This window comes from Haliaeetus albicilla, chromosome 7, assembly GCF_947461875.1.
Source record: "Haliaeetus albicilla chromosome 7, bHalAlb1.1, whole genome shotgun sequence".
Taxonomy (NCBI): Eukaryota; Metazoa; Chordata; class Aves; order Accipitriformes; family Accipitridae; genus Haliaeetus; species Haliaeetus albicilla.
In genome coordinates this window covers 4,265,533-4,277,753 of record NC_091489.1, presented here as the reverse complement: position 1 = coordinate 4,277,753, position 12,221 = coordinate 4,265,533, and the positions used below count along the sequence as shown (strand labels likewise).

Sequence of the window (12,221 nt, the reverse complement as noted above, 5' to 3'; positions counted from 1 at the left end):
TTCTATGTAATAGATTTTTATGGGATTTTTCCCCAGACCAGTTAAACTTGTTATCTGTGTACTTGAATGATGGGAGAGGGAAACCAGATGTAGTTTCATGGTTGACTTAAGCCTATCTGCAAAATGTGCTATTGCCCAAAGAGTTAATCCCGCACTGTCTGCCAACTCCACATCCTTGCACCAGCACTACACATTGGGTAGCCATTTGATAAACCAGATTAGTAGACCAATCCGACTGAAAATTAACCCTCCAGAAAATATGTATATTAATTTTGAGCCACAAGTTCATTAGAGTGGAGGCAAAGCATGGCTGGGAGTGGGGCAGAAAGCTGCCTTTCTTTTAGTGGTATTCCACATTTTAAGGTAATCATGAAACCACAGCTTTGCTAAAACAGACTGTTCTTGTCTTTTTTTTTTTTTTTCCCAAATGCAGTTGAATTTAGATACAAACAGTCTATTCTTGGGAACCAAAGCATGGCAGCACTTACACCTTGTGGCTTTTTTTTTTCTTTTTTCCTTTGTTTTTTTTTTTTTTTAAGGTTCTCCCTGAATATCTTCCAAAATGGCACAAAAATGTTCTTTCTTACAGCAGGCTTACAAACAGCAATCACTGCCGTGTAATGCATCCCTTTACTCACCAAACAGCTTACAACTCTCCCCAACACGTATTGATTTCATCTTGCACTTCGCTGCGTAATATTTCTTCAGAAACAGTTAAAAGCCTTTTTTTTTGGTAAATACTTTCTCTTGGAAGAAAAAACCAAAACAATGCAGGCTCTTGTGTACTGTAAAATGCCAAAGTGGGATGTTAGATTTGGTAGAGTGTGTCTGGGTCTTGGTAAATTGCTGAGATTCATGGGTTACCATATATGTGATAACGAGTTTTTTAAAAGCCCAGTTGTGAAAGCAGTGAGAGCACATCTTTCACATCAGCTCACTGGGAGCACGTATGGTGAGCAATACTGAGTGAGTTACTGCACAGAGTATAGAAGTTGCTAGGCAATTTTATGGTATTAGGTCAGAAGCAGCTGTGAAGGGCACTGCTGTTTGCCCAGGCAGCGAGCATCGCAAAATCCTGACTTGGAAGAGAAAGGGGAACTTTTCTGCAGGAGGGTCGGAGCAAATTATCCCTCTTGCAGTGGCAGGAGAACTTAAAGGTCTCTGGGTCACACGTAACTTATGGACAGCAAATTGCTGCAAGGTAAAGTACTGCTAATAAATTAGAAGAAAATTAAGCAAAATGTGAGCACAGTCTCTATGCATTAGTACCGTGTTTGAGGGGGAAAAACTTAAGGAAATTCAGGGACCAGACCTGCTGTTTCTTTTCTCCTAATAGCCCACATTAACAGCTCTCATATTGAAAATAGTGCCACCACGCTTCAGAGCCAGCACCCCTTCAAAGTCAGTGGGGCAGCTCAGGCACTGAGTCCATTCCACCTTCAAATTTAATCAAGCCTTTTCAAAGCTAAAAATGCAATTCAGCTCCTGAAATTTGTTTCGTGCACCATTTGCACTGTCTTTATAAATGTGGAGAGGAGCCCAGCCTGGCTCCTTATTGTCTTTTTTTGTCTTTTGATATAGAAAAGGTATTTTTGATCTCCGTAGGGAATCTTTTAAAGATCGTATTGAGTTAGCATTTCTCTTGCACTTTTTTTCTCGCAGGTTGGTTGAGCTAAATATTCTTTCAGCGTTTTTTAGTTATGTCTTTCTGGAATTCCAAGGTTTTTTTACAGTCTGAAGATTTTTTTTATATTTTCTAGATTATACTATTTCTGCCATTTTACTTATAAAATCCCTATCAATTCAAAAAGACAAGTGGTTCCCTCAATGTATTCCTCTTATCTTTGGAGAGAATGCTTGTTGCCACAGCGCAGCCTGAGAAATTTAGCTTTTCATCAGCTAAATTGCATAAAACCAGCTGGAATAAAATGAAATGGTTGTATAGCTTTCATCTTGGAAATTGAAACATATCCTGCTCCAGCTAGATGCAAGGAACAGTGGCCCTTCGTGGATATTGGCATCGGTTTCTCATAATCTCTTGGAGTTGGAGAAGATTTACCTGGATTTATCAAAGATTTTTAATATTGTGCATTTAGTAGCTTATAATTTTAGCAAAGTTACACTGCTTGAATTCAGACTTTTAAGGTCAGAGGGCTGAATTTTCTGAAAAGCTTTAGAGTAACAGTTCAGCTATATTGGACATGAAAAGGAAGGGGAAAACGCAGTGTTTTGCTGGAGGTAAATTCCTGTACTCGCTGCAATTGAGAGGTCCCAGTACCTCCAGCTTTGTCACTTGGGCACAGCTGGATTTCCTTGGTGTTAAACTGCTTTTGTTAAACCGCTCTTGAGGCTCTAAATTGGAGCAAATTCTTGTGATGGTACTGACTTCAGTGGTCTGAGACAACTTCATTTACATGATGGTCATATTATTGGGGATATCGTTGTAAAAATGAAGTTTAGTCCTGGTAGCCGTATACTTAACTTGAAAATTCACTCTATTTTGGTGAACTCCAGCCCTAACTACGTAAAATGTAAAGTATTATTGTGTGAGAAGCAGCACTGGTTACAGATAAGAAAAAGTCACATTAGCATTTCAGGATTTTAAACTAGTATTTTAAATTGTTTGTGCACAGGGAAGTGATTATATTTTCTGTTAACCTGAAGTTATAACTCAAATCCTTTTTTCTTTTGTTTAGCCAATGCTACATTATACTGTATTAGCTTAATGTATGTGGGGAAACCCACAAAAAAGCAAATTAAAAATGTTCTTAGTTCTAATTAAGGAAATTCCCTTCCCTGCCTACGTAGTCAAGATGGGGAGTGTTGGGAGGTATGTGTTACCTCTCCTGAACATGGCCTTTGCAGTACAAAGAAACGTTGCTTCATTCTTCCAGTGTTAGCAGCAATTTTTCTTGCTGTGTGGCATTCAGAAAGCATAACCCAGTAATCACCAGTTCTAACTGAAACCCTGAATCTCAAAGCTTTAAATAAAATAAAAAAAAAAGAAGAGGCATTTGGGTGACAGTTTCAGAAAGACAGTCAGGAGTTGCTAGCAAAATTCCTTCCAAAAAACCCCAAAAGTGAAAAAGAAAAAAGTGGTCTTTACTTCTGTGTGCTGCAGAACTTTTTACCTGTCAGGAGAGATAGTTTGTGCTCCGAAGTGAGAGGGGGCTGCAATTTCGAGAGATTATGATCCAAGAAGAAAAGCCTGTAAAAGTAATCCCTGCTCTTCCAATAATTCTGTAAAACTCAGTTTTACAGTTCAGCCCCATATGAATCCATTTGCTTTGCTGTTTTATTGTTCCCAGAAACTGAAAGCTTCAACTGCATTTTCTTCCTACCCCACCCCAAGCAAATACGCACAGTAATTAATTTTATATACTTCAACATTTTTCACACTAATCGTCAGAAGACGCTTGGCATTGGAGCTGGGCATTCAGATTTTTGAATGAACACAAATTTCCTAGGAAGGTTTGCATTTTGTGTACACAATGAACATCTCGTTCTATTCCCATTACCCATGAAATGAAACATGAAATCTTGTGTTATTTAGACCACATGCATGGTTTATGAGGTCTGTTTAAATGTTAATAGAGAATTTAAATGCCCTTATATAATACTAGCTCCTCTCTTTCCTCTTGGAGAATATAAAATAGCAGCAAATATATTATTAGTTATCAACTTTAAATTCTTTATCCATTAGAAAAGTGTGTTGTTGAAGGTGAGAGCAGGGTTTGCATAAACGCCTATACGTTATGTCTTTTTGAGAACACGGTGCGCAGTGGTTATCTCGGGGAGCAACCAGTATCCCGGTATCTGGCAGCTGGTCCTCTAAGGATGTTTCTGGCAGAGATCTGAGCGTCTGGCAGCCCTGCCTACCTCTGCCTGCACCTCACCAGGCAAAAGCACAAGCTAATAGTAAAAGAAAGGTTATAAAATGCGACTTGAAAAGTGTGACTTTCAGAAAATGCGTCTCTCTCTCAAGGTCAGAAAAATACGAGGTCAAGCAGCGGTATTTAAGCAGGTGATGAAAGCGATTGGAAGAAACTCATCATAAAAATGGGTTTCTTACTGTTGAGATATGTTCGTATTTTCCTCTGTCCCATGGTTTCCCTGGAGGAGTCCGGGAAAGGTCACGTAAACCGGGCGAGAGTGGTGATCCCATCTGGAGTGACCAACCTGTGAGATGTGAAACCACAGTAAGACCCACTGAAGACCACAGGGGAGGAAGCAGAGCAGAAGCTTTTTAAGAATACCTTTAATTCTGCCCGAGGGAAAGAGAATTGATACAAAAATAGCACAGAGAGAAATGTAGTGTTAAATGAAATGCACTGCAACAGGGGGAAAGGAAGCTCTAATTAGATCGGCCGTAGAGCACATGCTTGTTCGCAAGCCCTGGAATGGCAGCTCTGTTGCAGTGTAACAAAAATTTGCACCTTTTTTTATTTTTGTTATGGGGTATGGTTAAACTCTGAATTAGATGCAACTCTTCATATGAATTATTCCAAGCAGAGAGAGGAAATGAAGATGCTTTGGGTAAACCCAAAAAACTTAGCATTGTCCTATTAGTGTTTGACCGTTTCTTGATAACTTTGACCAGATATCCAGCCAAAAATTGAGTCATTAAATCCGAAGCATATTTCTTAGTACAGCTGTAAGGAATCTGAATTTGGGGTACACTGAGAATACCTTGTAATAACACAATCTGATCCGTGCATCAGTCACAGCAAGCTGAATCCATCGACTCAGATGAGAAGAGCAGCGACCCCCCCCCCCCCCCCGCCACTTTCCCCCATCTCCCCCAGTCCGCAAAGTGTACACCCCCCCCCGCCCCCGGGCTGCCAAATACCAATTTCAAGTCAGGTTGTTTTGTGTTTGTTGTTCAAATAGTACATTGAAACTGAATTATCTTCCACTATTTGTTTGCTATTTCTTTGGGAGAATTGCATCTGCGGTATGCAAATATTATTTTTGAGGAGGTACTTTTTTTCTCCCTTGTGTTTTATCTGCAGTCACTGTGTCTTATTAAATAGGATAAGGTTCAAAATTGAGGGGAAACTTTCAACAGTTTAATATTATATTTTCTAAGATAAATTTATCTTGCATAATTTTTGAAGTACTGAAGCATATTCTCAGGAAGAATTACTTCTAGTTCCTCTGGCCTTAGATCTCTTTAATTATTCCTCCATTCTAAATCAGGAAGATAAATCTCATTTCATCAGCCTGAGAAATGGCAGGGTAGTTGTACTGACAATTGCAAAAATAACCCGTGGCAAAATGTGAAATGGATCTGGCAGCTCACGCTGACTGCAGTTCATCGCGTACAAGTCTCCTCGGTTGTGGCTGTAGAAGGTGATGATGATGGTGATGATGAAGGTGGGAAGAGAGCCTGGCTTTGGGCCGCTGAGGGATAACTCCTCACCTCTTGTAGGACCAATAACAAATCAGGCCACTGGCCATCATTGTGCTCTTCTCTGGCAGCGCGCAAAGTCCACCTCTACAAAACATCTGGGATTGCAGCTGGCTTCTCCTTTCACAGACAGGACAAAGGTTGAAATGCAGACTCTTTAAATAAATAAAAGAAAATAAAAAACACTGGCAGGATCGCAGTTCTTACCAGGAAATGAAACAATTCTTCTTCCAGGAGGCTGCACGTGTATTGTAGGTACTCAAAAAATACTCAGTTGTTGTTTTCTGCAGAAACACCTTTCTGCCTGTTGTGCAGCACTTAGTGCCATCGAGCCGCTGTCAGAACAGCTGGATCGTCGTGCCTTTGCCATTTGCTGTTTTGGAGCAAGCAGAGTTGACGTTCTTTTCTTGATTTGTAATAAAAGACTGACTGCTGTCTTTCTGTAGACCTCAGTTATTGGGGGAGTGTGAAGAACAGCTCTCAGGCTTCATTCCCCTCTTGCTCACCAAAATCCACATCCTAGAAGATTAATGCAATTTTGAAAGATTGTTGAGCCCTTTGCATTAGAAAAGCTTTTTAATTACACAGCTCAAGAAGTGCTGTCAAAATTATGCTCCTCAGAAATCATACAAGCCCCAACATTGCTAACCCTCCGTCTAGCTGCTACCTGATGTGGACACAGTCTCGAAACCACTTCGTAAGGATGTGTCCAAAGTCTGGCTCTGCATTAACGGCTGTGGTGACCGGTTGTCCATCATTAACACTCCAGAAATCTTGGCTTCATGTTGAAAACCTTTCCCTGCATCGTTAAGTAGGAAAATCCTGCAGCCCGTAAGTAGGCAGTAAGGAGAAGATAGGAATGATGTGTATGAGGCACTCGGCTCTTTATCTGTTAACTGTAGCTTTTATGTAAGAGATGAAATATCACAGGATTCCATTCATCCTAAGCTATTCTAAAAGACGGTTTTAAAGACTTAAAAAAGGGGGGGGGGGAGACCACCAACCCCTTAAAAAGACCCCTTAAAAGCAGCCTTCTGGGAAGAAAAAAGTACAACTGCCAATATTGCAAAGTAAAGAATATACCCATGCTGGTTTTTAGCCTTTATTTTAAAGAAGGAGGTGTGCTGAGCAGGGCGGTGCCATGCTTGATCATTCCAGCTGATAGAGTTTGAAAAACTGGGCTTCAAAACCTGGGGATACTCTCACAGCGAGTCTCTTCATCAGGTTTTCTCCCACAAAGTTTTAAAGGAGCACGATTAGTACTGATTTAAGAAAACTACAGACTCGTGGAGCTGCCACTAGTTGATGCTTCTGAAACAATCAACTAAAACAAGTCACATCTGTTTTGAGAGGCAAATACGGTTTGGGCAGTAGAGGTCGTGTATGGCATATGATCAGTGCCTCTTAAGAATAACAGTTTGGCATTTTAAATCCTTTACAGTTAATGGGAGGCTCTGTACTGCCCTAGAGTATTGCAGGTCTTGCTTCTTGGCCATGCAGCATGTTTATAGCACAGTATTTTCTTGGTGTGCACAGGATTGGCTTGTATGAGGGTGTTTTCCTGGAGACTGCAAGTCAAAAAAAATTTCCTAATAATCATATTGTAAAACTGATTCTCTATTCAAGGGCTAATGTGAATTTTTGTTAAAAAAAGTTAATTTAGTTTTCTGTTGATGAGTAATTAGGGAGGAAATATTTTTTTATTTTAACTGTTGTTACATAAATTGGAAAAATGAGCTTTTATCAGTTTGTTGCTACATTGACTGGTCATGTATAAAGAAATGAAATTACCAGCGAGATTAATGCTTCTGGTCATCCATGATGACTCTCTATGTTCTTGATAGAATTAAAATGGGACTGGAGCAGGACCAAATATAGAATTTAGAGGGAGGAAATGTTGTCCTTCAGCAGCTGATAGCTATATATAGATAGATATATATATACACACACACACACACACACACATATATATATATTTAGCAGCAAGTCCGATATGGGGAGTTTTGTTTTCTTTCCTTTTTTTCAGAGAAGCAGGAGCAGCTTCAACGGGGTAACTTGAACTGAAGTCATGAGGGTATTTAACAGAATTCAGTAAAGAAAAAGCATAGTGTCTTCACAAAGAAACAGTAGTTCTTTCAGCCGGCAAGTTTGTTTATTGTATGTGACGAAGCCTTGGCGCAGCAAAACTGCTGAGCTCTGTGTGTAACGCATTAATAACTCCCATTCAAGGGTAGAAGATATGCCTGGAAAGGATGATGATGCTTATCCTAATGTAATGGTCTGCATAAGCTTACTGCAGTGTCATTTACAAATATAAAAGAAAAGCATTCAGACTTTGATTTTTTTTTATTTATTTTTTTTTAAAGGCGGTCTCCTTTGCCTGAATATATTCCCCTTCTAAACTCTCCCAGGATCAATTAGGGCTGTTTCTGGTGTGGATTTTCAGCACATCCTAAATGCACTAGCCAGTGCTAGGCAATCCTGTCTGGCTGCTTTTTATCTTGTTGCCTGACAATCAGCTGGGGTGAAGAGGGATTTTTATTTAACAAGAAATGATTATCTGTTAAGGTCCTACTTTTCATGAGAAAGTCGGCAGCCATGTGTGGGACTGTATCAAATGTATAGGCATAGTCCAGCTGACGCTGGCGTGGATGGTGGGATGAAGGCTGACGTGGGAAGGACCGACCTGCCTGACGTGGTACCAGGCTCCTGGGCAAGTTTTTGGTTTGTGTCCCTGGATAGATACCCCCGGGATACTCTGGGTCTGCCTGCGATCGCTGCAGTAACATCTGCTCTGCCACTGGAGATCCTCCGACTCGGTTACACAGCAAAAAGCGGACAGAAATTGCACACGTTTTATGGAAAAGGCACGTTTCATTGGCCTGTGCCACCATAGTATAAGTGAAACCTGAAGCTGAATGCTGGAGGTGCTGGGAGCAGGCTGCGGTGGGTTTAGTGCTTACAGAAAATAACTTGCATCCACGCTAAAACCACATCTTTCTAATTGCAGCATTTCAGCTCTAATCTGCTCCTTCACAGTGAACATCTCATCAACTTTACAAGAGTAGAAGAGCATGAAGGCCTTCTAAAAACAGACTTTGATGGTTTTATCTCCTCTTTTTTTCTCGCTGCTGTTGCTTACCTTTTGTCCTCTCTCTGTCTCTCTTTTTCTGAAAACTTATATAGAGAGTTCAGGCAATGTGAAGAACAGCATTAAAAATCACTGCTGAATTTAAGCCTCGTCTCCCCACCCCTTGTTAGAGTCTCTCAATCTTGCTTAGTTTATGACTGCAACACAATCTGGTAAAGATTATTACATGGCCATTAGGCATTGTATGAAAAAGATGTTTCTCTTAGTTTTGAAATTTCTGCCTTTCAGTTTTGTTGAATTGTTATGTCTTGTGTTGGGTGGTAAGGAGGAAGGATTCGAAGTCCAGTGCTGTGAGCTACTCTAGAGAGCTATACCCAAATATTTACCCATTTCACAGTGAAGAATTAATGTCAGCTTCACAGGCAGTCTTTGAAGAAGTCATTTAATGAATTAGTTCAATTTAAAATAATAATCTTGTTATGGTAATTGACCAAAAACTAAAGAAAAAAAGCAGTTTTGGATGCAGAGTACTGAGCAGCCTAATACTGAGCAGCATGATTTCCACTGGTAAATGTTTAATGTGAATTTTGGAAATGGTTATCAGAACAAGAACAGAGCTGGTGATCTGCAAAGACTATTTTTAAGTTTTCTGTTTATAATTGGAAAGATTATTTCATGCAGTGGAGTTTTCATAACTTTGTTTTATAATATTCTGTAAATTACTTGGCTGAAAAGGGTTCTGACATGGCAGAATAGTGGGTAAATTCAGATGCAAGTGATCCAAATTTATTTTGTTTAAACCACATTTTCTCCTATGTTCCAATCATCACCAATAAAATAAAAAATTGATTGCTGCAGCTTTGTGGCCAGTGTTAACTCTAGTCATTCCCCTCTGATATGTTCCGGAGGCATTTCCCACCTAACTGTGCAGCACCAATTATGAAATTAGATTTTAAAAATATTCGTAATCGTCAGGCAGCTGTGGAAAAAGTGTTGCTTAAAAACTGGTCATGGAAACGATCGCTGTAAATGGCACATCTTGGTAGGAAATGCTCCATGTGAGGTGATGCTTGAAGCCATGGGATTTGGAGAGAAATACCTTCAAAATCAAGTGGTTGTACCCTTTGTGCTTCTTAACCGATTTGCTGTTTTTTCCTGTAATGCCGTGGGGATCACTGCTCGTAGCTTTGCCCCACAGAAGTAGCCTGGTATTCTGGAGGTGTGCGCTCGGCTAGTGGTGGGATGGTCCATGTGCTTCAGTTGAAAAATGGAATAAAAAATAACTTGCACTGTATTATCTGCCAGTTTCCGAGAGAGAGAGATAAAGTTTCTAGCTACAGTTTCCGCTCCAGCCATGCTTATTTGTGTAGTGATGGCACCTTCAGAAAAAAAACGATAAATTATTCCTATTTGATCTAGCATTGTAAAGAAAACTAAATTCTCCCATGAGCAAGTAACGCTGGAATAGTAAAGTTATCTTCTTTAGTTCAGATAACATTTTTCTCATTTATTCATGTATTTTTGCTGGTCTGTTGAAAGTTTTATTTTTCTGCCACAAATTCTGGCTTTATGAACAGATAAATGTTAATATCCAAACTAAGTAGCTCTAAAATAATTGAAGGGGAGATTGTGGGCTTCAGCATAAAATGCGGTATTGAGTTGTCTTACATAGTAGGAAATGTCGACTGTATCCGTCAAGCTTTGCACACAGGCAATTGAGTGAGTTTTGTGATGGGAGAACTTAGATCAGGTATGAGAGGCCCAGTGCATCCATTTTCCGTGTGTTTTTTTTTATTTGTGAAAATCAACAGCAGACCAAACTGAGCAAATACCGATGGGGCACGAGAAGAAGTTACCCAACACTTCTTTACTCCGCGCTAGGGGAAATTAGACTTGGATCGTCTTAGCCGTGTTGACTCAATGTAGTTACAACTCTGCGTATTTTGTTTAAAAAACCCGAAAACCCCAATAACCAGAGTATTAGATCCAAAAAGCCAGGTTGTGATGTTGTTGTTTGCTTTCTCATGGCAGCCACCAGCTCAGCCCACTTAGAAGATCTCGCTTACCTGGACGAGCAGCGACACACTCCCCTGCGGACATCCCTCCGAATGCCGCGGCAGAGCATGGCCGGAGCCCGCACGCAGCAGGACCTGCGAGGTAGGAGCGTGCCGGGGGCTTCGGGGCTCGCGTTTCACGGGGCTCTCGGGGCTGGGAGCTCGTCCGGCAGCCGCTTACGTCTACATCCTTACGAAAATCCTGGAGCAGGACTGTTTTACGGACAGGTATTAAGCGCTGCCTCTCCGTGAGGATGTGAAGCAGTCTCCTTTATTGGCAGTGTCCGTGGTGGCATGGCCAGATCGGAGGGGAAAGAAAATAAATGAAGTGATGAAGGAAGTATTCCTGCCTTCTGTCTGGTGGTAGTTAGCTGGATGGTGCCCCACTGCTCCGTGATCGGTGAAGTGCCATCAGCGTAACATTTTGGGGTTGCTTTTCTGGGCTGACTTAAACGTCTGGTTTGCCAGAAGCACGCTGTACGTAGCCATGGTGTAAAAATGGATTGTAGAGGAATTGTATTACCGAGTTGGCCCAAAGTCTAAGCAGCCTCATTTTTCAGGAACACGCATACAAATCAGCAAATTGTACGTTAAAACCAGCCCCTGCGCTGGCTTCCAGAGCCGCTCTGCGCCCCGAGGCGGGGTGATGGCCATCTCCTCCGTGTTCAGCTTGCCGAGGGTGCTGCCTTCCCTGAGCCTGGCAGCCACGTCTGGGGTGATGGGATGGGCTGTGTGTGCCTACAGATGGCCTGGGACTGAACCTATACATCCACCCCTATATCACATAAGGGTATTCCTGCAAAAGATCCCCAAATTCCTCTCCCTGACTGCTCCCCTACCAGCCCTCTGTCAGTCTCTGAGCACTGCAGGGCTAATACTTTGATAGTTTCTAAAAAAAATGAGAAATTTTGATAGGCTACTCTTTTTTTTTCTTCTTTTTTGAAACAAAAGCAAAGGATTACAGCCCCAGCTTTGCAGTTTGCAGCGTACCGGTAGGGAAGGAGCCAAGCACAGTGTGCGGGGCCACCATCCTGCCGCATCCCTCTTACAGGCACTCACAATGCCAGTATTCAGGCAGCCCTTTTTCTTCTGAAAGGCCTTTTGAGAGGGGAAATTTTTGTGGTTCGTCCTGGCAAATTGCACAAAAAAAGACGTTAGCAATGAGAAGAGGAGCCAGGGCTGACATTTTAGTATTTTGTTTATTTCCAGGCAACTCCAGCTAGATTCACCTCATGTCCTTGGGGTTTCAGCCCACCCTACAACTTCCATCCCCCTTTTAATCTGGGCACGGTCTTTGGCTGCATCCACAAGCAATCACCGTGACAGCCCTGCATCTGCAGCAGATCGCCAGGTTAACGCTTCATCCCCATCATTTGCCATTGCACAAATGAGTAAATGGCTGAGAAAGCTCGTTTGGGATTTTTTCTGGTCATTGCTGTGCCATGAGACTAGTTTGTTCTCCACTCTACATAGGGAGAGGGGTTTCAGTTGGTGGTACATTAAACATTTTTTTTATCTGGGGTTTTTTTTGAGCAAGTGCCCACCGTCCTCAGGTAAGGAAATCAGGAGCCGGAGGGTGGCAGGTTGGGTTTTTGCTCAGCACCGCAAGCACGACCTGTTACAGCCTGGTTGGGATTTCTACCATATACATGAGCCCTCAACTGGA

The 12,221-nt window shown here is 41.5% G+C and overlaps 1 protein-coding gene across 19 annotated transcripts in view; it reads left to right on the top strand.

Annotated features, from left to right (window-relative positions):
* The window catches only part of TANC2 (tetratricopeptide repeat, ankyrin repeat and coiled-coil containing 2), a 288,324-nt gene that overhangs the window by 199,896 nt on the left and 76,207 nt on the right, over positions 1-12,221 (top strand). For all 19 annotated transcript variants that reach the window (XM_069786690.1, XM_069786691.1, XM_069786705.1 and 16 more), the window contains one exon: positions 10,533-10,658. In XM_069786690.1, coding sequence (XP_069642791.1) covers positions 10,533-10,658 — 126 coding nt within the window. The remainder of the gene's footprint in view (positions 1-10,532; positions 10,659-12,221) is intronic.